Source organism: Nelumbo nucifera, chromosome 6 (assembly GCF_055504915.1).
Source record: "Nelumbo nucifera cultivar China Antique chromosome 6, China Antique-T2T, whole genome shotgun sequence".
In the NCBI taxonomy this organism is placed as follows: Eukaryota; Viridiplantae; Streptophyta; class Magnoliopsida; order Proteales; family Nelumbonaceae; genus Nelumbo; species Nelumbo nucifera.
The window spans coordinates 1,392,930-1,418,077 of NC_142654.1; the positions used below are offsets into that span (position 1 = coordinate 1,392,930).

At 36.3% G+C, this 25,148-nt stretch overlaps 1 protein-coding gene across 2 annotated transcripts; it reads left to right on the top strand.

Annotated features, from left to right (window-relative positions):
• The first annotated feature begins 8,961 nt into the window (after positions 1-8,961).
• Positions 8,962-21,090, top strand: LOC104609264 (ARID/BRIGHT DNA-binding domain-containing protein). Of its 2 annotated transcripts, XM_010275524.3 has the most exons (16): positions 8,962-9,733; positions 9,860-10,115; positions 10,231-10,422; positions 12,154-12,207; positions 12,941-13,029; positions 13,456-13,735; positions 13,843-13,899; positions 14,699-14,730; positions 14,906-15,041; positions 15,150-15,323; positions 15,514-16,149; positions 17,477-17,614; positions 17,755-17,853; positions 19,526-19,626; positions 20,220-20,310; positions 20,683-21,090. In XM_010275524.3, exons 2-16 carry the CDS (start codon positions 9,969-9,971, stop codon positions 20,797-20,799), a joined length of 2,343 nt encoding a protein of 780 aa, XP_010273826.2. In that variant the 5' UTR covers positions 8,962-9,733; positions 9,860-9,968; the 3' UTR covers positions 20,800-21,090. The 2 variants fall into 2 exon arrangements, with proteins under 2 accessions (XP_010273826.2, XP_010273825.2); XM_010275523.3 differs by having other exon boundaries at positions 9,038-10,115.
• Positions 21,091-25,148: the final 4,058 nt, after the last annotated feature.

A 25,148-nucleotide genomic window follows, 5' to 3' on the forward strand; every position in this document is an offset into this window, starting at 1 on the left:
ATACAATTCGATGCAGCATTGATAGAGAACTTTATTTCAGTATGTATCCTTCCAGCTTGATTCAATGTTTAAACCTCAGTGATTTGCATAAATTAACCTTAGTACCTTTGTTACCCAACTTTGAACTCGTGGTTTTTCTTTCAGATGATAATATAATGATAAGCTTTCTTCTCTACTTGATTTGCTTCTCTCCGGGAGTTTAAAAAACGGAGATGATTGAGACTATGTTTTCAGACTATCGACCATGGACTGAAGTAAATGGTAGTGTTAGGCCGTTGGCCAGTGCTGTTTGTCTGTTTATAGTTGGTTCTCGTCAGAACACAAAAGAGACAGTTGAGTTAAATAGAAATCCAGAAATAGGAAAGCGTTTAAAGAAAGAAATAGGGAGATTGACAGTAGCTAACAAAGGTTCTTATATGCATTATTTGGGAAATGGGAATAGTATGACAGAGAGAGAGAGAGAGAGAGAGAGAGAAAGAGAGCGCCAAGAGTCAAGACCTGCCTCCAAATCAAAATACAGTTCAGTACCCTTGTTTATTAAAATTTACAAAGACAAGAGACGTGATGTTCTCTTCTCCCAGTCCCAAGTCACAATTTTAGTGTTAGGTGTCGTTGTACTAGAAGAAAGAAGTGCAAGCGTTAAAACGAATAAAGTAGTAAGAAAATTGTTGAAGTATTAAGCTTTTCTGAATCTGGTGATCGGCTAATGAAATGGGGTGACGGCATCAGTTTATATGTTGACTTTTTAGTTGTTACGTTAAAAATTGTTTCTTTTATTATTATTATTATTATTATTATTTGGACAGAGCTCCGATATGTAAATGTTTGGGCAGGGATCATCATGTTGGCGCTCTGTCCAAACATTTAGATCATGTAAATGAGAATAAAGATGGTCAAAAGAAGTGGTGATGTCAGATAATATGTCATAGCCATAGCATCATTTCATTCAACTTGAGAATTGTTAGGCCAAAATCATTGCAACTTCTGTGTCTGTGAGAATGCTCTAACAACTCTTGTTCTCTTTATTATCAAAAAATAATAGTAATAACAATAATAATGAATAAAATCATTTATTACAAATTTTGTTTCAATCATCTTTGGTCCTCAATCCTGATAATCTACAATTTTCTCAGGTTGGATTTTCATGAATCTGTGTGTCAGCCACATATGATGGAGTCAGAATTATATATATATATATAGTGTAAAACCTTGTATTCCTTCTGATAAAAAAAATACTGTTTTCTCTGCTAAAACCAAACTTCATGACGCTGATGGTTACACTTAAACACATATCCTCTTCTCAGGATGTTAACACATGATCAAATGCGATAGTGCTTTTCGGGAGGGCAGGAGGTGCCTATGGACTATGGTATGTATGATAATCAGAGGCTCTGGAATATTATTTTGTTCTTAGCTGCCTAAGTAGAAACATCAATGTATATTGCTTCTTTTGGTTGAAGCTGTGGCCACTCTACTTGCTGTTTGACCTTCTCAGGGGGTTGATCTTCAATTAGTCATTCTACCAAGTGATTTGAAGTGGTTAATTTGGTCAGTGCTTTTCTTTCAGAGGATTTATCTACCGTAGTAGACATCTTATTCTCAGTGTTGAACTTCATCTGATGAGATCAATGTCCTCCATTGGCTTTGTTCTGCTCATCCATCTTCTTCTTCCTTTTTGTGGCTTTATATTAGGGATGGTAATGGTGTGGGTTTTGTAAATTCTAGACCTTATCCACCTCTTTAGATTTTCCAACCTGTAGCGGGTTGAATTTTCAAAATCCAAACTCTTTCTGTACATGAAAATGCAAAACCCTCCCTGATCTTATCCTCCTCACATTTGAGGGTGAGATGGGTTGGGTCTAGAATTCACATTTAATTTCCTGTTATTTTTTATTATATATAAGCAATAAACAAGTAAATTAGTAAAATAACATGAACAAACACCTAAATTTCTAATTATTTGATTAAAACATGTAAAAAACAAATAAGCTATCAATTATCCTTTACAAAAAATTCAAAATATTATTAAATTCAACATTTAATGCATAAGTTCGCATGCCTTGCAACAATATGGGTTGTAAAGTCCTAAGACCCATACCCATCCCAAAATCTGATTTTAAGCAAAAAAAAAAAAAAAAAGACACCCCATCGAGGAGGGTAGGGGCAAGTACTCACCGGACAGGATAAAAATTGCCATCCCTACTTTATATCTTATTTTTAGCATAAATTACAACGAAATCAAGCCAAAAAATAGACTTGGGCTCACATCTGGTTAGGCTTTAACCAGAGCCTGGCCCAGGATTTTTTCTAGGCTCGAGTCCAGCCAGAAGTAAAAATATTTGAACCTAGGGCCTAAAAGATTGTGTTGGATTGGGCTGGGATTGAGTTAGAACTGCACAAGTTATAGCCCTACTAGTTCTGTGAGATGGCTCCCAGTGGCCTTTACGCAAGAATATGGAATCAGTTATGTGCATGAATTGTAAGTTTGTAACCGAGGGAGACTCAGATTTAATTCCTTCAAGGCCTAAACCTTTATATGGAGTCAACCTTTACGGTTTGATAGAACATTGGACGACTTACCAAGATGAAAGTAGGTGGAAGATTAGGTAAGATCTCTAAGCCTATGGAAGCGGAATTTGCTGCAGTCTGTGAGGCTCTTTGTTTTACTCAAGGACAGCATTGGCGCTCAGTAGTCCGGTAGTAATAATTTCTGATTCCAAAGCTCTGATTGAAGTCTGTAATGGGAAGGCATATTTTGGACCTTTTTTGTGTGGATAGACAATATTTTAAAGTTTAGTTTGGTATTTTGAATTTTTATTCAGTAAAGTTTGTAAAAACAAGAACTTAACAGTTAGTGTTCATACTGTGGCCCAGAAGTCGAATAAGCTTTAGGAATAGGTCAGTTTGGTGGTATAGTACGCCCAGTTGGCTGGACCCTTTTGGTTGTATTTCCCCTTCTGTTTAGTTAAATTTTTTATAGAGAGAGGCACAAGATCAAATCCATGTAATTGCAAGTTCACCTGCATCCTGTTCTGTCTTCGTCCCTTTATTCCCTGTAATGTGTGGCATGTAATATTAAGGAAATTAAAAAAAAAAAGAATGAATCCACTATTCAGAGTTATATCTATGGTGATCTACAAGAAGTGGTGTTGTAATTTTCACTTTTCTTGCTGATTTTATATCTTGAATTTGTAATCTGAGCATTTATGAATTAATTTTGCCTTTTTGGCGTCAAAGAAGGAAAAAAAAAAACATACAATAAGTGTTTCTTCACCCATATCACTAGAGTTGGAGGGGGTTAAACCAATTTTGGGCATTATGTTAACTTTGAGTTGTTTTATCTGGTCAAGTGAGAAGCTTGGGTTGGTAATGAAGTGTATTAGAATGAATTGTTGTCAAACAAAAAGGAATTTACTACTCATTTTAGAGGAAATGTCTAGTTAAGGTTTAGAGTACATTTAAAGAATCTGTAAAATGATCCCTTGTTTTTCAAATTAGAACTATACCAAAAACTTTAAAAATTCAACTAGCAATTAAAAACATTTCTTTTAGTCCAATTTAACACCCAATAACTAATTGGTTGATTGTCAAGGACTTGATACAAATAAGAGGATTTTTGGGATATTGTAGATTGGAGGGGTTTTTTCCAGCTGAGAGTTTAGTAGGGATTAAGGAATGACCTTTTTCGTTAAATTCCAAAATTTTGGAATTTCAATTGCAATTCTGACAATGAACAAAATTGCAACTTAAAAGTTGCATGGTTTACTTGTTAATGACAATTTATAATTGATGCATGTAAAGTATTATATTATAAATAATATTGATTAAGAGCTTCTTCTTTGGGTCTAGAAAGTTGACATCTTAAAGAATTCCTTCAAGTTGATTGGGTTGCTTGGTAACTATTTAGGTAAATTTCTTTGTGGGATTTTGGTCAAATACATAATTATACCATACTTTGGGTTTTCATAATAACTTCAACCCCTTTAGACCACAAAACTCTGCAGATTTTTACAACCCCAAACGATCATAACTGATAAAGAAAAGAGTCCGATTTGAAGGGACAAAGTCAGAGCAACTACTCAACTGATTAATTTCTTCCACCTCACTATCCATATGGCAACTTTTATACTAATTAATTCTGACTACAAAAATGAAGATTTTAAAGCATAACTTTATTCCTAAAATAAAACAACAAAATGCAAACAAAATATGACTCAGGTATTTGAACCAAGGTTTTAAAAATTAGATCAAATTGGATCGGACATGGAACCATTTTGGCCAATATTTCCCGGGTTAAATAGTCTGATCATCTGCTTTGAATGAACGGCTCATTCTGATTTAAAAATAAATAAAAAATAAAAAATGGCCAAAAACTGTTGTCTGAATTGATGATTCGATTGTTTGAACGAATGGCCAAAATTTGTTGTCTGGGTTGATGATTCCATCTAGTCTGACCATCTGGTTTGAACGAATGGCTCATTTTGTTTTAATAACTTCTTTGAAAATAAAACAATAAAATAGAAAGTAAATACTAAATATTGCTTAGCTAATGGAACATAACCAATATCTTATTTTGTTTGCTCAACTGGTCGATGGAGAGAGAGAGAGAAAAGAAAAAAAAAAGAAGAAGAAGAATGGGAATGAATTGGGTTTGGGGTGGGAATCATACTCCCCAGCCCCCATCTCTGACCCTGATTTTTAAGTAACTCCCTATCCTCTTACCCCGATCCCTGTTAGAGAGAAAAATGAACTCCCAATCCCAATCCTTGTTGGTGATAGGTTCTATATCGGGAAATCTTTGTTTTTTTTTTAATTAAAAATTTGTTTTGGAAAATATTTACATAAGAAAGAAAAGAAATCATTAATATAATATGATTTCGCACTTAACTAATCTTTTATATATATAAAAGACTAGTTATATATAAGATTGGGGTGCTCTCTGCAACCCATTTCCTATTAATTATATAAATTGTTAGATAATTAGATATATATAATTATCTAATTATATAAATATATAATAGTTATTATAAATATTGTTAATAATTAGATATTGAATCGTTCGAACGGTTTTGACCGTTTCTTTTAATTTTTTTTTTTGTCAAAACGGGCCAATCGTTTGATTCGAACGGTCAGATCATTCAACCTAGTAACCAAATCCCTGATTGGTTCGATCTCTAGGTCGGTTTTAAAAACCATGATGTTATGTCATTCGAGCGTATGACTCACATGACCCGAAAATGGAACCGTTATGGCCATCGGTTTTTGGGTCGACTGTTCGACCATCTGATACGACTTGAAAACATAACCATTTTGGCCATCGGTTTTCGAGTCGACGGTTCGATTGTTTGGTTCAAACGAATGGCCCATTTTGACAACAAAATTAAAAAATAAAAAAACGACCAAAAACCATTGAATTGGTCAATGGTTCGATTGCCCGGGTTAATGGGTCATTGACCGATTCAACGATTTTTGGCCAGGGACCGAGATTAGGATAAAATGAAACTTATTGCTTGGATGGTTTCCAATTAAAAAAATAAAAAACGGCCAAAAATCATTTTATAGATCAACGGGTCGATGATTCGATCACTCGGGTCAATGGATCATTGACTGATTCAACGGTTTTTTGCCAATGACCAAATCAATGGGTCAATGGGTTGATGGTTCCATTCCAGCCCCTGCAAAGTAAGACCCCTCCCCTAGTATCTATTTGATTTGAAATGAATATAAATCTATTTAAGAATATCTACAAATAATATTTTAAAATATTTAAAACGTTACGATTGGGGTTGACTTTTTTTTTTTAACCTAGAAAACTTATATTACTTATTTATAGCAAAACATTACATACGCTACCCGGACTGTTCATACGTTCGACTACGATTAGGGTTGGGGTTGGGGCAGGGACTTCACTCCCTATCCTCATCCCCATGATCCCTTATTGGATATCTAAATGAAAATCGCCATCCAAGAGAGAAGTTTTAATGAACTGTTTCTAATTCTTTGTTTAATTTGATGTACTGCAAAGGCGCAGCCTCTTGTTTCGGTAAATAGATCAATACTACTCCTTTGCCTGTAAAAGAATCACATATTCCAAACACGTACGTCCGTTAATCAGCAGACCGACCTCTGGTTTTGGACTTTCGACCAAAACACCGAGACTGAGTGACCAGCCTTTTGTTTTACAAAGCAATCTCTATCTTTTCAGGGCCATTTGATAACAGCTGAAGTGGCTGAGCGGAAAAGTTTATTGTTTTGTCATTCGTATTCAGCAACTTCAGCTGTTACATATATCAAACGGGTATGGGATTGGGTAGATTCTAATTTTTTTCCCTTCTTTTTTAACCGTTTTCTGGTCTGATTTGGGCACAACCCGGACCAGGTTTATATGGAAAGGGCAATTAGTAAATGTTGCATAGATGTACACACTCTTGTCTCATGATTACGATCTTCGAGTAACGAGTGTGCCGTCGTTAATCGTTATAGAGAATGGGATGTGCCTAAATCATTACCCACCCCAAACGAAGAAGAATCGAGACCATTCATTTAAGTGGGTCTCGTCATATTCATATATCGCCCACGTTCTAATTAAGGAGACCGATCCGGTCGGGATCATTGCTTCCTGGTAAGTCTATGAAATGGAGCGATTCTATCCAAAACCCGACTTAGTAGATATGGATTCTCTTCCCTAAACATGATTTTAAATTAAGGGTAAAAGACAAAAAACTCCCCTGAATTTTCTGGTTATCATAAAAATCTCCTATTTAGTTTCATTTTAATAAAAATTTCCTCTAAATTTTTAAAAAATTAAACAAAAACCTCCCTTCCGTCATTTACCCAGACCAGAAACGTAGTAAACTTATGAAATTACCCCTGACTAATCTGCACGGCGTCATTTAAAATCCCAAATTGCCCTCATTTGCGCAACAACACTTCCACAATTGGTTTCCGTTCTTTTTCAGAGCAAAAGAAAATAACACCACTAAACACTTGCAGTGGTGCCATTGCTCGAAATACCAAGAATTGCTAAAATTTAAAATAGACGCGCAAATGATTAAGAAAAAACATCGTATAAAGCAAACAGACCGTGTCAATGAATCGCTGCAGCTATGGTTATGGCAGATGTGAATGAGTTCGCCTACCTGTTTGCTATATATCATATGTTCTCAACGCTGCATTTTAGATGATAAGTTGAAAAAATGCACCTTGCCATTTATCCATCTTCTTGAAAGTAACAAATGTGCTCGTTTAATTTAAACACTCATATTGAGTATCGACTGGGCCAAAATTCTTTCTCATTCTCAAATTAGGGCTTGTTCATTACGTTTTATATGCCATTTTCAAATTCACTTCCTGAATGGAAGCTTCTGCTCCTCTCTCTTTGTATCTTTAATTGCGCCACTAGTCTGTAATCTGTAGTTTCCCATTCACTTAGGGCTGGGTGAAGCTTAAGATGGACTCCCATGTGATTCTTTCTGAGTTTACGAGCGAGCAAGCAAATGAGAGACAACAGATAAGCATGCAGACAAATAAACCAATGGCTGTGTATGTGAAAGGCTCATCTTTATTGGCTTGGTGTTGCTTCTGTTTATGGGGATCGCCATCTACTTCAAGCTTTGGCTTATTGATTACAATTTCTCTTTTGAAAACAAAAATTGGATGAGGTTCGATTCCATCAGTTTAGTACTGGCATATATCACATCAGTTTTCTTTAATTTCCTATCTTTTTCCTTATTTAATGGACTACGGTTGTTGATATTTATTGGCTCTTCTTCTTCTTTCTTTTTTCTGGGTTTAAAAGTGTATCATTGACAAAAGAACGCCATTTCCTTTTCTTGAATTCTTTTCTATGTAGGATGCCTTGACGATTAATTAGGGATAGTTTTGTAATTTTATATGTTTTTCTGTTTAATCAGTGATAGAAGGGAATTTTTGTTGAATTTTTTAAAAAAATTGGAGGAGAATTTTATTAAAATCAAATTAAAGGAGAGGTTTTTATGATTGTTAAAAATTTCAGGGGAGGTTTTGTATTTTAAGATGAGTAAATAATCCGGAGCGGGGATGGTTGATACACTTGAAGGGCATGGAATATGGATCTCGATCTCAAATCTCAATCATGCATATTTCCTTACATGCAGTGATGTAGGAAGTAGCGTAGTAAGCGACTGGAGTGGATTGGATTTGGGCCATTTGGCTGGATGCAGTCCATATCCGACCCTTTTCGTGTGTTAATTCCAAGCTCCGAATTTCGATGCAAGCATGGCCAATCATCTGGAACAGGAAGTCCAGACAACAGACTGATGTGAACATAAGATGAAGCGCTAAAAAGCACTGCAACAATTCTCACTTCTCAGGGAAAGATGAGAAAGATTGAGAACACAGGGACAGACAGATAGATACATCCTCGTGTCTGACTGGGACCCAGATATGCATCGCTTTCTCAGCTCATCTCATCAGACCATGGAAGATCGAACTACCACTTTTACCACATAGACACCATAGAAACTAGAGAGAGAAGAGAGAGAGTGAGATTAAATTGCAATTTGCAACAGGAGGAATTTAGCTAAACGTATCAAAAATAAAAAATCGATAGATGCTATAAAGACTCAAGAGAGAGAGAGAGTTGGACTCAAAGCTTTGGGCAGATGGGAACATCAGTCAAGCCTCATGAATCCAATCGCGTCAGTCAGAACCCAAAAAAAAATTTACAAAACAAAATCACGAAACGAAACAAAATCCATTTCGTGATTTTCCAGAATTTCCAACCTCTAAGAACCAAATCTAAAAAAAAGAAGAGAAAGAACTAAAACTAGCTTTTGTTTATCTTTTCGAGCACGACAACTTGTTGGGTTCATAATCTCCGAATCTCGTGGGTACCCATGAATCAAAACAATCACAAAGTTTCTTCTGTTTTTTTTTTTTTTTTTTGGTTGGATAAAAAGGACTACTTTCTTTAATATTAATGTTTTTTTTTCTATTTCTTTTTTTTCCTCGGTTTGCTTTGTTTTGTTTTTCTTCCGGTTTTGTTTCGTTTCCTTCTGGGATTGTCAAAAGATGTTAATTTTAATCCATCCGCTCCTACACTTTCTCTTTTCTTTGTTTCGATGTTTTGTTTTGTTTGACCTGGTTGAGTTGGGTCTATTTGTGACAGCAGGAAAACTGACACCCTCTTTAACAAATACGAATTTAATTTAATTTAATTTTATTCTCTCTCTGTTGATTTTGCGGTGGGAGGGGATTTTTATTAGAGAGATGTCCTTTCCGGTTTTGTGTGATTTTTAAGAAGCCTAGGGTTTCTATCTTACTTTACTCTTCTCTTACGACCTGGGTTTCGATTTTGGGAGCTAAATACCTGGTTCTTCTCTGTTACGTCGTCGTTTTTCTTCTTGATTTCCTCATCTGAGTTATAGTTTTCTCTTGATTTCCTCATCTGAGTTATAGTTTTCTCTTGATTTCCCCATCTGGGCCTTTGATTTTTCTTTGTTTTCTCATCTAGCTCTGTAATTTTTCCTGTTCTGTCATCTAGGTCTGTGAATTTTTCCTGGTTCTCTCATCTTCTCGGTTGTTTTGTCGACTTGGATGAGATTTCAGGTCTGATTTGAGTGTTCTGGCGGGGTTTTCGTTCCTCCTTGTGCGTATTCTTCCAGGGAAAAGATTGTTTTAGGATTATCGACCTTGCCCGGTGGGGGTGGTTCTGAGAGATGTTATGCTTGGAAGGATTGTGGCGGATTTAGAGGTTTGGTTTGTTTGCTTGGTGGAAATTGGGTTTTATTTCGGGAGAAGCTTTTGAGGCTGGTCTTCTTTTATTATGGTGTAGTAATGCGTCAGGGGTTTTGATTTGGGACAGTTTTCTAGTTGCCAGGTCCGTGTTTGCAGCAAATTTAAGCAATTTTGTGGCGGAAGAAGTTCATACCTTCTCTCTTTTCTGCTTCATTTGATTATTTGGGTGGAGTGTTGATTGTGATGTATGAATGATGTTTCATGCTCAAGGTGCTTCAAAACATACTTGTAGTCTCCTCGCAGTGTTCTGTGGAAAAAATCCTGATTATAAACAGGATATCTCAGATGATCGACCAAGATATCCTTTTCCAGAGTTTGTTTCAGTGGGGCGTTTAGAGGTGCCAAATATACTCGGAGTGCAAATTATTCTCTTTTCTTTTCTTTTTTTTTTTCGTTTTTTATATATCTATACATTTGTTTAAGCTTCACAAACCATTCTCCGTTTCAATGCAGGTTCACACTCTAACTAATCCAACTACAGATGAGTTTCGGCGAGTTTTGGAGTCATCAGAGCCAAATTTTGTTTACTTGCAAGGAGAAAAGCTCTCAAATGAGGAAGAAATAGGTTCTCTGGTGTGGGGAGGTGTTGACTTGTCCAGTGCTGAAGTCTTGTGTGGACTATTTGGTACTACATTACCCACCACTGTAAGTGATTTACCTCTTACAAGGTTGTTTCGTGCAGTTTTGGTTTCCTCTTGAGACTTTATGCTTTTAACTATGATTTCTTTCCTGCTTCTGAACAAACTGGGGACTCCCAAATACTTCGAAACAAACCTTTGTAGCATAACCATGAGGCTACTCCACAGCTACATATACAATTACATGTTTCCTTGCATGTATTAGTGTCTTTTTTAATCTGTTATGCAGTTGATATTCTTATTTCCAAAAAGTTTTTTTTTTTTTTTTTTCAATTTACAACTCCAAGAAACTACTGGAGAACATAGAATTAAACTAGAGTTACCTCCAGTATTTTATGAACTCCCCTTTATGCATGGCTTGTCCATGTTGGACAACCTTAGGATTCTGATATTCTATGGATACGTGAAGGGAAAATCTATAACATTTTTTCCTTATTCCCTTTGCCTACCTATTTCATGTAGAAGAACAACTAATTACTTGGTGAATATTTTTACCAATCTTCCCTTGCCTATTTCCTTTCAACCTTTTCTGATTTAGAATTCAAATCTGCGGACCGTTTTAGTAATATATTATTTTCTTTAATGGGTATCCCTGAGTCCATCCCTGAAATCCATCTTTTCATCTTACTAATTTAGAGTATCTATTTCTGATTCCAAATCTTGTCTGTGTCCATGCAACACAACACTGGTACCTTTCTGTAGTTGCTCATATTGACCATCGTATGTTTCGTGTTGATAAAACAGTTAGTTTATCACAAGATGTACCTTTGGTGCATACACAGCAAAATGTACATCTAGAAAAAAAACTCTATACTTTGAACAATTATTATGCACTTATTGTAGCTTTTGAAGCATAGAGAATATGGTGGAAGTGGGAAAAACTAGGTTTAAAGTTAAATAAAGGAATAATAGGAATGCTATGAAAATAAGTAGCTATAAAGGTCATGATGTAAATATGAATAAAAACAAGAGTGTATGTGTAGTTCAAATAAAAGATATATGTTTGGTTATGACTCCTGCTACTTACATTAGATAATCGCTGTGGTCCTTATCAATTAAACTGGGAGATATTAATATCTATTACCTATATATTTTTACATGATAATATTGTGAATAATTAATTTATTAAAAAAAATATTGCGAATAATTACTGTTTCATATGTCCATGTATATGTCTTTTGAGTTAAACTAAATTCTTTCACCTAAGGCCATAAAATTGTGACTTAGAATGCTATAATGTCTTGACAACACATTAACTTAGTTGATAGAAATAAAATTATATTAAAAAGTTAAGAGTCACTCAACAGAAGTAGGAAAAAGAAAGTAGAGAAAAAGAGTGTCTGAGGAAAAAAGGCTATATGTTGTAAACCAACACCTTGTACAATAACCACTGAACTAAAAAGTTTACAAGCTCCCTGACTCTATACTCCCCCCCCCCCTCACACACACACACACAAAAAAAAAAGAAATAAAAAACGAAGGACAGGAAGACAAATGCTGCAGGAGGTATATATGCACATGATTCTATGAGGAACTTGATAAAAACTTTCATGTCTTTTTGTGGTTTGGATCTGCTTCTAAATTCCATGTGATCCATTCTTCTTATTGTCAGTCATATTGGGTATCCGGTTTCTCATTTTCTTTTGATGTTCCTATCATGATAAGCATTACCCCTTCTTAGTAATTGGTATAAATGTTTATTGTAACTGATCTGATTCATCATCAAATGTGGCTGCAGGTTTATCTGGAAGTCCCAAATGGTGAAAAATTGGCAGAGGCTCTTCATTCTAAGGTGATTCTAGCCTTTTTTTTTGTTTTTTTTTGGGGGTGGGGGTAGTCAATTTGGGCATAAACAATTCTTGGTAAACTTTACAGACTATTAATTGTTAGGTGGGAAGGCTAGTTTTAAAGGATACAAGGACCTCTATTATTAACTTTATCAATTGAGAAAGCGGTGCTTGTCTTTGAACTCATTCAAATTTCAAAGATGTACCTGGTAAATCCAAAATAGGATGTACCCAGACCCAGATCAAGGATCTTGAGTAGATCTGATTTGTGTTCAAATTTAGATGCTGAATTATAGTTGACAGGATCATACATTTTATGATTCAAATCATGGATCTCAAGGGTTTCAATTTGAATCTTACATCTGAATCCTTTTCTTAAATAAATCTTATAATTACTGTTTAGTTATTACAGTTCAATTCATGAATCTTGCATTTTATATGATTCATGTGATTTGAATTAACTTAATTAAGACCTAATTCTCTACTTCGTCATTCTTTTATTCCCTATAATTTTTTCAAGGGAACTTGTTTTGAAATTCTTACTAGAATATAATTTATTTAGGTTATTTAAGACTTATTTATGATATGATTATTTTTCAAAACATTATGCTAAATTGGAAAATTACTGAATTGAGAACTCAAAGTAAGATATTTTTTGTAGTTTTGTATGCTCTTTACTGATGGTTCTTTTATTGGAAAGGAACAATTGAAACATTTTCCTTAATATTTTTTTGACAGGGAGTCCCTTATGTGATATATTGGAAGAATACATTTTCTAGTTATGCAGCATGCCATTTTCGACAGGCATTGCTATCAGTGGTACAGAGGTATTATCATTTACTGTATAAGGAATTCAACAATGAGTAGCCTCCTTGCCCATGATGGAGGGTTGATGTACTTTCTTGCCTGGTCATAGCACAAAAAATGGACCTACTGGATGATCCTTGCTGGCCGAACAGTGCTAATTGCTTCCTTTTAAATGGTTTTGGTTAAAATGTCTGTAACATGTGGAAAATTTCACTTATTCAACAGTGAGGGTTGTCCATTTCATTTGATCTTTGGTCTAAGTGTTGTATGATCTAGATTCTTTATTGGTTAATCCATATGTAGAGGAAGGTTGCATCAGTCACCATCCATTAATGGGCTTGTAGAATGTTTTATTTTCTTGTTTTCTTTTTTTTTTTTTTTCTGTTGGAAAGCAAAATTAACTTGTGTTGTTCTGGTATTTTGGGTTTTCTGTTGGTTGTTGCTAGTTCATGTAGCCATACATGGGATGCATTCCAACTTGCCCATGCATCGTTTAGGCTCTATTGTGTACGAAACAACCATGTCTTGCCAACCAACAGCCACAAGGTTAGTAGTAAGGTGGGGCCACGCCTACTAGGTGAACCCCCAAAGATTAATATTGCTCCACCTGAGAAGGAGGCTGAGGAAGAAGATGAAGAAGGTTCATCCGGCTCTCTCCCAGCGATAAAAATATATGATGATGATGTGAACATGAGGTTTCTTGTTTGTGGAGTGCCATGCACATTGGTGAGATGCACTTAGTTTTCATCATGTATTTTCTTTCTAAAAAAATAAAAGAATAATATTCTTTTCCTTGGATTTGTTTCTTATGACATGCTTGTTTCTTTTTGAAGGATGCATTCTTGTTGGGATCTTTGGAAGATGGCTTAAATGCCATCTTAAGCATTGAAGTAAGTATGATGCAAGGTTGTTTGGTTTTACATCCATAACTATTTAACCTCAATTTCTTTCTTCACTGATATATGTTCATTTTTGTTATTAAATGTATAAAACTCTAGTTTAAGGTCCAAATTCTAAGGTGGAACTAGGAATGTGTTTCAAAATGCATAAAAAATGTAAATCATACTCTCTTCCAGCCTGTCCATAACTCAATTCAACTAGATTAAACCTTGTTGCAACTGTATGGAGTTAGGTACACAAGTCTTTTTTCACTATTCTGCTCTATTCAGTAGCATATCCATTATTAGATTAGGGCCCCTTAAATCATTTCTTACTATTTAAACCCATGTCCTTTTTGGTCCTCTTTAAGCCTGCCCACTTTGGAGGAAAATTTTCTGTTTTGGACAGTTACTAATTCTTGTGCAAAGTTAGTAATTCTGTTTTGGAGACATTTTCCAATTGAATGTATTCGGGAAGAAAAAATTCTTGACTATATTGAAAGGATGCCAGAAAAAATGCATTTATTTTGCCAAGCTATTAGGCTGGCTTTTTTTTTTATATCTCCCAAAGGGCTGCACAACTTGGGGGGGGGGGGGGGGTAGCCCATCCCCCAACCCGTAACCCCCATCAACCCAGGTGCAGGAGGGATTTGATCTTAAGTCTCTGCTACGACCAGAAGGAGACCGTACCAGCTGCTATTAGGCTGGCATTATCTATGCCCATTTATATACTTATATTATGAAAATAATAGAAAGTTAGAGCTTAAGATTATGCGAGTTCTCATTGTTTTTAACTCCTGTGATGTTTCAGATACGTGGGAGTAAGCTTCATAATCGTGTTAGGTATGTTCTGATGGTTTGGATGTTTAAAAACCTTTCATTTTATTTTATTTTTAACTTACAAATGCCATCTGCTGAATGAGTATTTTTGGGTGAAGTTTTTGATTTTTTTTTTTGCATATTTATCTGGAGACAATAAAGCAATTGAACTGATTGATTGCATTTTACTGTGTTCCAGTGCTCCGCCGCCTCCTCTTCAGGCAGGGACATTTTCCCGTGGTGTTGTAACTATGCGTTGTGATTTATCTACTTGTAGTTCAGCCCACATTTCTCTTTTAGTGTCTGGTAGTGCACAGACTTGTTTTGATGACCAGGTAATTATGATATAGTAGAATTGTCATGTTTGAGTTCCATTGGGGTTTATGAATTTGTATGCATGAATGTGTTAATTTCATTTTATTTTTTTCACTTTAAATTTTCAGCTTCTGGAGAATCATATAAAAAATGAACTTATTGAGAAGAGCCAGCTAGTCCATGCATTGCCCAGCTGTGAGGAAAACAAACAACCACTGTCAGAGCCTCGAAAATCAGCTTCAATAGCTTGTGGGGCCACTGTATTTGAAGTTTGCATGAAGGTCCCAACATGGGCTTCACAGGTTCTTTTTCTACCATTCTTTCTGTTTCCTGTCTTTCTTTGTTTCTTGCTTTTTCCCACTTCTTTTCATTTCTGAAGTCTCTTTTTGGGTTTTGGTGGTTTTCAATTGTTTCTAATATTTCGTTTTTCTTGGATGTCCATAGTGCACTTGTTCTTATTATCTCAGAGTTTCTTGCTGCATGCATTTGCAGGTACTGAGGCAGTTAGCACCAGAAGTTTCTTACCGTAGTTTGGTGACACTTGGCATTGCTAGCATTCAGGGATCATCAGTTGCTTCTTTTGAGAAAGATGATGCTGAACGCCTCCTTTTCTTCTGTACTAGGAAGGGGAAGGATATTGTTCCAAACAACACCATGGTCAATCCTCCTATCTGGTTAAGACCACCTGCTCCTAGCCGAAAGAGATCTGAGCCATTTCAAGATATTAAATATACATGCAGTAGTGACATGGTGGGGGAAAATGGCAATTCTGTCAGGCAAGTAGATCAAGATGGCAATAAGGAAATTAAATCAATAGATGAGCCTACCATGCCCTTAATACCCTTAAGACAGAAAGTAAAAGTTGCTGCTATGAGGCCTATCCCTCATACTCGTCAGCAAAAGATGCTTCCCTTTTCAGGTGTTGCTGATGCAGATGGACATGATGGAGGCCAGGCAAAGGCCAACTTACCAATCATCCCTTCAACAAAGCCAAGTATTGTGCCAACACCTATCATACATCGAAAATCAATGTCAAGCTCCTTTCAAGCTCAGCAGATTATTTCTTTGAACCCCCTGCCTTTGAAGAAACATGGTTGTGGCAGATCTCCCATCCAGGTTTGCTCTGAGGTAAGTTCCTCCATTTTCATGAGTATGTTTGTACTGGTTGTTAGCCTGTGGAGTAGGTACTCCGTGTCAGACACATCTGGGCTATTTAGAGACTGAGATGTGCATGTGTATATTATCAGGTCCTTTGGTTGCAATCATCGTTGCCTTGGTATGAGTGCCAAGTATATTTGGGTGCTGAAGTATCTGACTCGTTAGGTATTCATGTATGTCTGATGCGGCTATGGAACTATACTCATGCATGTGTCAGCATTTGAATCCGTGCCCACAAGGTTCTAAAATTCATTTGAGTTTTAAAATTTCATTCCAGCATTAGAATTCAGTATACTTGGAAACCTAAACAAAGTCGGAAGGCTTTAAAGAGGTTTAGAGAAGGAAAGACAATAGATAGCAATTGGTCAGATGTAGACAAGGAAATGAGAGAAAAACAGGAAAAATGTAGAAATAGAAAGAAAAACAGTTTCTTTATTTTTCTTGAACTAGGGAGATTTTTCCCTACATTTCATCTCGAATCTGGAAATTCAAGTGAAACATTGAAAGCAAAATTCTTTTTGTAGGAGGTTAAAAATTCTCTCAACCAAAATTTAATACCTTATGTTCCCTGCTTATTGTTATGTTTGCACTCTTTTGGATGCGTCGGTCATGCATGCAAATAATCAAATGCCCAGGTCTTTGGCATGTCACAGCTCCTTGGATTACAATTTAGGGTCATAACTGCAAATAAACAATTAGCTATTTATTATTTTACTCTTGACACCATACAAGGCACACTTGTGCTATCCCTTGACAATTGAAACACCATGTCTGAAAGTGCTATATGCCAGCACTTTTGCCAACTTTAGATTGAGGAATTGTTATCATGTTAGAAAGAAATGGTGTGGTAGGTAGGTTTTAGCAGAGCTGGACCCCTTTGGTGTTGAGGTGTACTATTAATGGTTCATCTTGGGTGGGCTAGGGTTGAGCAATTGTTAAAATTTCAAGGGGCCTAGGCCAGGCCTAATGCAGTGTATATTCTCAAGATGAGTACCCAACTTGCTTCCCTCTGATAATATTGTTAATGTGGATATCTGACTTAATGTCCAATCTATAGATCTTTTTTTCTGTGCAGTTATATTTGTATAATCCCTAATACGATTAATTAATGAATTGATTTGATTTAGGTTTGAGTTTTTATTCCCATTATATCATCTATGACCCCACCTTCCACCTAGTTGTGTCCTATTTATGGTTTAGGCCGGGCAAGGGGTTTTTTCTTTCCCTCAATGAATTCATCCAGTACTCCTGGTTGGTTTCTATTAATTTTATTTTTCTGATGTTTTCTTTCTTGCAGGAGGAATTTCTGAGGGATGTGATGCAGTTTCTAATCCTTAGAGGGCATAGCCGTCTTGTCCCTCAAGGTGGATTAGCTGAATTCCCTGATGCCATACTAAATGCAAAGCGTCTTGACCTCTACAATTTGTATAGGGAGGTGAGATCTTGTTCTTTTTTCGTTTGTGTGCTGTTTCCCATTGCCCAGCATGCCAGTGCAAAATCGGTAAAATATCTTTCTAAGTTGGATATGATTTAATTATTCCCTCTATTGTTATTACTGTTCTGGGGTTCTTTTAGGTGGTTTCTAGGGGAGGCTTTCATGTTGGGAATGGCATTAACTGGAAAGGCCAGGTTTTCTCAAAGATGCGAAATCACACAATGACCAACAGAATGACTGTAAGCCTCCATGCTTCCTGGTGTGCCTATTCATTTTCACAATTTGTCTAAGTTTCTTAATAAAAGCATTTGCACAGAACATTTAAAGGGTAAAAAATAGGTATCATGCTCTGACATCATAAAAATTGTGTCTTTTCTTGTTCTTGTTCTTGTTTTTTTCTAGAGAGGATATTGTTGAAGGATGTATTTGGATTCAGATAATATGTCCAAATTTTTCTTGTCATAAGCTTGCAATAAAAAAATTTTGCATGTTTCTTACCTTTGTGTCTATCTAGTAATATTAACAAGATTATTGGTGCTTTAAGATTTCATAAACTCTAATGGACTTCTGCTATTTCGTTTTTTTCTTTTTTTATGATTTTGGAGGATGGAGAGTGCGTCGGTGCAATCAGAATATAAGTTGACACTGGTTTATTTTATAGGTCTGCCTTGTTTCCAAGGTCGACATGTTTTTGGTTTGCTTTTTGAGTTGTTTGATTTTGTAATGGTCAGGTTTGCTCCACCATACCCCCTTCAATGCCATATATTGCATCACCTGTTGTATTTCTCTTTTCTCTTATTTAATTTTTATCTTATTATCAAAACATTTTCTTTTACTGAAAAAAGTATTTTGAAGTAAAAAGTTTTGTTAGACAATAGATTACTTGAAAGCCATTATACTGAAGTGGTTCTTGACATTCAATAATTGTCTCTCTCAAAATATAGTGCATAGATTTATGTTGCTATAATAAGCAAGCTAAGAACTACAGTAGTCTGAAATTCAGTAGCGTTGGCAATGGCATTATACAAATGGATGGCAACTTATGTTGCCATCCTTTAAGCCATCAACAAAATTCAGTAGTCTGAAATTCATCTCATTAAGCCATCATAAAGTGCAACTTATCTTGGAATTGTACAAATGGTTGGCTTGACATATGGTGCTCGATTTCAAGTATGTGACCTCCAGAGAACTATTCTCCTTGATATGTCATGCTTATATTCAATAAGAGCAATTTTCCTTGAATACATCATGCTTATATCCGATAATCCAGAACATGTCTGCTGCAGTGTTGCTAAGACTTGGATCAGACTGGATGTTTGGACAGTGAAAACCAGGAACAAGTAACCTTTCCAGTTGCAGTTAAATTACAGTTTTTAGGAGTTGAACAGGTTAACTGGACAATAAACTGGAAAAACTGTGACCCATACAACATTTTGGTTTTTAGTCCTGTCTGAATCTTACAACTTTGGTCTGCGTTTCTTTCTTGTAGAATCTAATTTTTACTAGTTTCTTTTTCCCATATTTTTTTGGGTGGTGTTGGGGGTGATTTCCCTAGCTTCTCTGTAGAGCCAGATCCTTGTAGTTATGTTTATATGCTTATTATAGAATTGTACCTGTTTATTGATGAAGATCATGAGTCATCATGACATTGATATTTGATAATAATAATTCGACTTCCACAAGCCTATCCCATCTAGCTGATGAAGATCTGGTTTCCATGGCAATGAAAATATACAAATTTTACATGGTATAAATTGCAAAATCTCGTGATTTTTTACTAGAAAAAGAAATAAAATATACTGGTCTGATTGGATCTACTTAATTATATCATTTTATGTTGCTCTTCTTGAGTGTTCATAGTCATTTTAATATGATTTGTGGAGTCTCATTATTTTTGGTTGCTTGCAATAGGGTGTTGGGAACACTCTAAAAAGACATTATGAAACTTACCTTCTAGAGTATGAATTGGCCCATGATGATGTGGATGGTGAATGCTGCTTGTTATGTCACAGGTTTGTACTCTCTCTCACTCTCTCTCACTCTCTCTCACTCTCTCTCACTCACACACACACACAGTCCGGCTTCGGTCAGTGCAAGCCTGTGTTCACACTGTTCGAACAGACTCTTGCAACCTTGTATTGGGAATATCTCCCCATGAAATAAAGCACATAAGTATGGAGATATTCCCAATGCAATGCTGTAAAGGCTGTTCGAACGGGCATTGCACTTACCAAAGCACTGACCCACACATATGCAATTTGCAAGAGGGGTGCAACTTGGGTTGGCCTGGTGGGTTAGCATTTCAATTTTGACAAAAGTCCAACCCAAGCCTGCCCAAGTCGCACCCCTGCTGCCAGGATAATAGCAGATGTATTAGACTTCTAGCAAGCCAAGATAGCTTTTTCAATGACACGTGCTGCCTTTTGATGACTCTGTAGAGAATCCTCTACATAACTTTAGTATCTCTCATGGACAAGAATAATTGGATATCTTCAATAAGATGTTAGATTGTAGTGTATATTATGTTTAACATAGTATATGTGCCAGTGTGTGTGTGGGTGTGGGTATGAAATATATTCTGACAGTGGATGCTATCTTTCACCAGTAGCGCAGCAGGCGATTGGGTAAATTGTGGAATATGTGGTGAGTGGGCGCATTTTGGCTGTGATAGACGGCAGGGCCTTGGTGCCTTTAAGGTATGGTGCACCTACTATATAGAAACCCGCATGTTGAATTTATAGCAGTTATCTTTGTCTATATTTAAAAAGAAAACCGATATAAAATTATAAATTGGAAAATGAAGATATGATAAGGCTACAGAATCTTCTATCAGTTTAGTTAACATTTGCATGTTGCCAAATTGGTGAAGTCTTTTTCACCATGACTTGGATCACATATTGTGCAGGGTAAAGTCAATATTTCTGTTACGTAGGAAATGTTTTTAGGCCTGGAGTTTCCAGATTGCTTTTGTTAGAAAGAGCAACCAATACCAACAGTTTTGTTTTGTATTGGGATTCAACTCCCTTGGTTAAGTTGGTGGTTAATCACATTGTAATGACACATGACAGGACTACGCAAAAACGGATGGGTTGGAGTACATTTGTCCTCACTGCAGCATATCGAATTTCAAGAGGAAATCACTGAAAACTGCTAATGGGTTTTCAAAGGCGTTGACAGCTTCATAGCCCGTTAATCCCGTTTCCCTCTTTTTATGTGTTTCTCCAATCTCCACCCATCCCCTTCGTGGCTCTTCTTTCTTGATCCTAGAAAGCAATCAAAAAAAGGCCACAGAAGGGTGGGTTTATATCATCATTGTTTCCCCATAATTGTTCCATAAATAGCAGTTTAAGCAAAAAAAAAATAGTCCCAATTTTCATGTGACATAGTTAGAAGAGATGACAGTGTTCAAAGAAAGAAAATGTATTATACCTTTTTTCTTTTATTTAATTCTGTTGGAGGTAGTAGTTTGTTGGCAATGGAGGATTAGTCTATTTCTATTTTCTACTGAGTGAAGGTTCGGTTTTCTCACGACAACGTAGCCATCCCAGTTCCTCGCTTGCCTCAGTTGAAATGAGAAGTATCGAGTTACGCTTTACTACACATATGGGCATGAATATAGCAAGGTTCAAAGTGGCAATAATACAAGCTTTAAAATATTGCAACCTATCAGTGCATGTTGTGTCACTGTATTGTGTGTTTGCTGGGGAGCCGGAAAAATTAGACGGTTTGAACCATTCGAACTGTCCAATGGTTTTGGTTTTTTTAATTTTTTTAAATTTTATTTTTTTGTTAGAATGGGTTGTCCGTTTGAATGATCGGACTATTTGACATGAAAACTGGACCCTTGAACGGTTTATTATCTGATTCGGTTTTAAAAGCCTTGGTTTTCATATCATATCGTTTAACTAAACAATTAGTTGAATAAAAAACACAAGAATTTCCATTGACTGATCTCTTCATATGCATCTTTTTTTCATATCAAAAGTTTTGATACTTTGGACCGTATAACTGTTCTATATATATCACTGTTTTTAAAACCGGATCGGACCAGATGGTCAGATTGAAAAAACTAGGAGCCGGTCACCTGACTGGTTCTGTTTTCCTCCAAAACCGTTGATTTTGGTCAGCAAACTGTTGAACCGGCTGATTAATTATTTGAACCGTTTGAACGGTTTTGACCGTTTTTCAATTTTTCAATTTTTTAATTTTTTTAAAATTTTTTATTTTTTTGTCAAAATGGGCCGACTGTTTGAACCGGTAACCGGACCCCTGACTGATTTGGTCATCGGTTCGTTTTTAAAAATCATGATATATATCATATCGTGAGCAATTCATGAGTCATGATTACTCATAATTATTCTATTTGTATCATTTTTCTACAAATTACACAATTAAAAAAAAAAACTTTTTTGACATAAATTGTTGATGGGTCAATACACAAGACATTTGGTGGATCTGTTTTATTTTAAATTATTATTATTATTATTTTATGTTCGAGTCCAACTGAGTTATACAAGACCAACCATTACCACTTATTATAGGTAAAGCCTAAAGGAGTAGACAAGAGGGGTAGCCCCAGCCCAAACCCGTGGACAGTTAGATCCCCCACCTGGGTGAAGGCGGGACTTGATCCCAGGTCTCAGATACAAGATGCAACCAGAACCAGCTATGGTCTATGGAGGACTTTACTAATAATAGAGGCTGGTTGTGGTTGACAGTTGACACTCACTCCATCTGCATCTGCATTGGCGGTTGGCGGGTGCTTCGTGACCGCCTGAGCCTGCCTGAGGCTGAGGGAATGTTGTATTTGAAGACCGGATTTGCTACCTACAGGTAACTACTACAACAAGGCTACCCAAAGGAAGGAGTGTGAGAGTCGTTTGTTTCTACTTTCTAATGCATGGGTCAGGGTCATGGGTGTAGTAAGTAAACTAGTAGTAGTGTCTTGTGGGCAGGTCAGGTGTGGCGTGTGGGCAGCAGATCCGAGCGCAGCAAACACCGCCCTTAACCTATCTTATACAGGGAGGGTACACCCCCACCCCTACCCTATTGGATTTTCTTCTCTGGTGCTTATCATTATGATCATCACCCTCACCCCGATTCCTAAACAAACACTTTTATAGGTTAGGGTATGGTACAGTCCGATGCTCTTTGTATCAGTCCTCAGGATTCAGGCACGCACAACCCCAAAGGAGGTTTTTGCAATTGCAAGTACAAATAAAGTTGAGTGGATAATCTGATCTGATTTGCTTCTACACAGTACACACAAGGCCATGTCACCGCTTCCGCAAAGCTGAGCAAAGCACAATTTCACAAGTTAATAGGAATCTTTTAACTTTAAGAGGAAAATGATTATTCATTTTTTCTTATCTCTTATCTTTTAAAGTGCAATCATACAATTTTTTGTTTTTCAAGGATACCCCAAAAAGACAAATAAAAACTCTTATATATAGGGTCAAAATGAATATTTAATAATTTTCAGAATTCAGAATTTAGAGTTCTGAACAACATTCTTTGCATTCAGAATTCAGGAGAAAGAAAAATTCACCAATACCAATATACTTTTTAATGTAATTATTGTACTTTCAAATGTCAGACTTTAAAACAAACAAACACACCAGATTGTTGGCTTATCTAGGCTAGCTCTAGCCTCTAGAGCTGACATTTCGTGAAATTCTAACGAAATGTGAATAGTTGAATACAATACGTACATCATTACATCTCCTGTAATCTTGCAATAAAAGCCATTTTATAGCTCAGCACAGAAATGAAAAAACAGAACGAACGATACCCCTCTGCCACAGCCTACAAACCTGCAACTATATATAGTATATACCTCCTAAGTCCTATGTCCTAATCTGTTCATAATGATAGCTTGAAACCCTCAATCAAGTTTAAATATGAGTAACCATCAATCTCACCACCATCATGACTTACTCCCAGGCCCAGCTAGCTACTTCGTGGATACATACAAAATCTGCATAGACATAAACAGAATGATTACTTGATTAGAGTGGCCTGTGAAACCAAGTTTAAAGTTCTCATCCATCAAATTAGTCTCATCCTTTTTAGCTGTTGTTTCTCCTAGAATTTCCTGGACGGCTGTGGACCATATACATTCCACTTCTATAATTGAAAGGGAGAGTTTGAGAGAGCTCTGCTCTCTGCTCTGCTGTCGGTGTAAAACAGGAAGCCGTGGCTATACTGTATTGGAATTGGAGGTAACCTTGAACTTGAATAGTTTATATCATAGAAACAGGAAGCCGTGCCCATGTGGTTTGGATTGAGAAGATCATGCCAGCCCAATTTCAATTTCAAACCTGTAAAATGTTTTAAACTAGTTCTGTGTTTTCTGACAAATACTTAAACCTCCCCTGTATTTTTGACTTGTGCAAAAGCCTCTCCTCTCCATAAATGTTTTAAAAGTATTTTTTAAATTTTCATTTTTGCCCATGGAAAGCTTTCTTGAAATGAAGATTGAAGATTCATCCAACTACCCCAAAAAAGATTATTCATTTTATTTGAGTGGGCTTCAAGGTTCAATAGGCAACAAAGACCAGATTGGGATTGAACTTGAACCTTTCCTATTAGCAGAAGTGTCACATTCAAGCAATTTGAAGATAGAAAAACGGTATTTACCATGCACACTCATAACAAGAAACAGTCATAATTTTAAGGGTTCGACTATGATATGGAAAAAATATGATATCTGAAAAACTTTTGACCAGTCAACTGGAATCACAAACGTGGTAGTCAATCAGGTGTTATTTATCAAAATTCATGGATGAATTTTGATTGGTCCATACCATATCTTTTCAGCATCATAGATTTCCCTAATTTTAATGTCTCGTTACTGAAGGGATGTAATTGCATATTTATTTGAAACGTAAATGGGGGGTTTTTGGCTTTCTGCAGAGGTCAAAGTACAAGGAGCTTTAATTACCTTTCACAAGAACTTAAAAAATGGAGACTAAATTCAATCAGTACTAAAAGGGTTTAAATTTATATGTATATCGATCCGAGCTCGACCTGTACCTGTACAACTTGCGATCTGTTACAACAGAAATCCAAAATTTCTAGGATATGCATATATACCCCAGACATTATCATGTTATCTGGATAGAATTCTATCACTGGTGGACTGCCGAAGTTGTTGTGGGTGTCGTTGGAATGAGTTACGAAATTGTGCGGGAATCACTACATGAGAGTCAGAGATCGATGAGACTATTCGTCTGTCTATTCCCTTGGTGCTTGGTGTGTGGCCACTCCCACTCATCGACTACGCGGCTCTTGAGCTTGAGCTTGACGTTACTTTCTATCATAATCATAAATGTAAATGTAAATGTAAATGAAGATTGAAGCTTTCCAATTCCAATTCAACAAACCACAAAACTCGGCTTCCGATAAGGCCCACCCGCACCGCACCCAATTAACCAATTTGCATGCCACAGAGTATGGAGTATGGAGTATGGAGAGAGAGAGAGAGTAAAAGACTATAACCCATTAATTAGCGCTAGAATTCTAGAGACCAAGT

Bases quoted from the DNA above. Each gene is read 5' to 3' on its own strand.
- LOC104609264 (XM_010275524.3), top strand. From the start codon at position 9,969: ATGATGTTTCATGCTCAAGGTGCTTCAAAACATACTTGTAGTCTCCTC. The intron at 12,208-12,940 runs GTGATTCTAGCC...TTTTTTTGACAG, and splicing joins CAGAGGCTCTTCATTCTAAG to GGAGTCCCTTATGTGATATA. The intron at 15,042-15,149 runs GTAATTATGATA...TTAAATTTTCAG, and splicing joins AGACTTGTTTTGATGACCAG to CTTCTGGAGAATCATATAAA.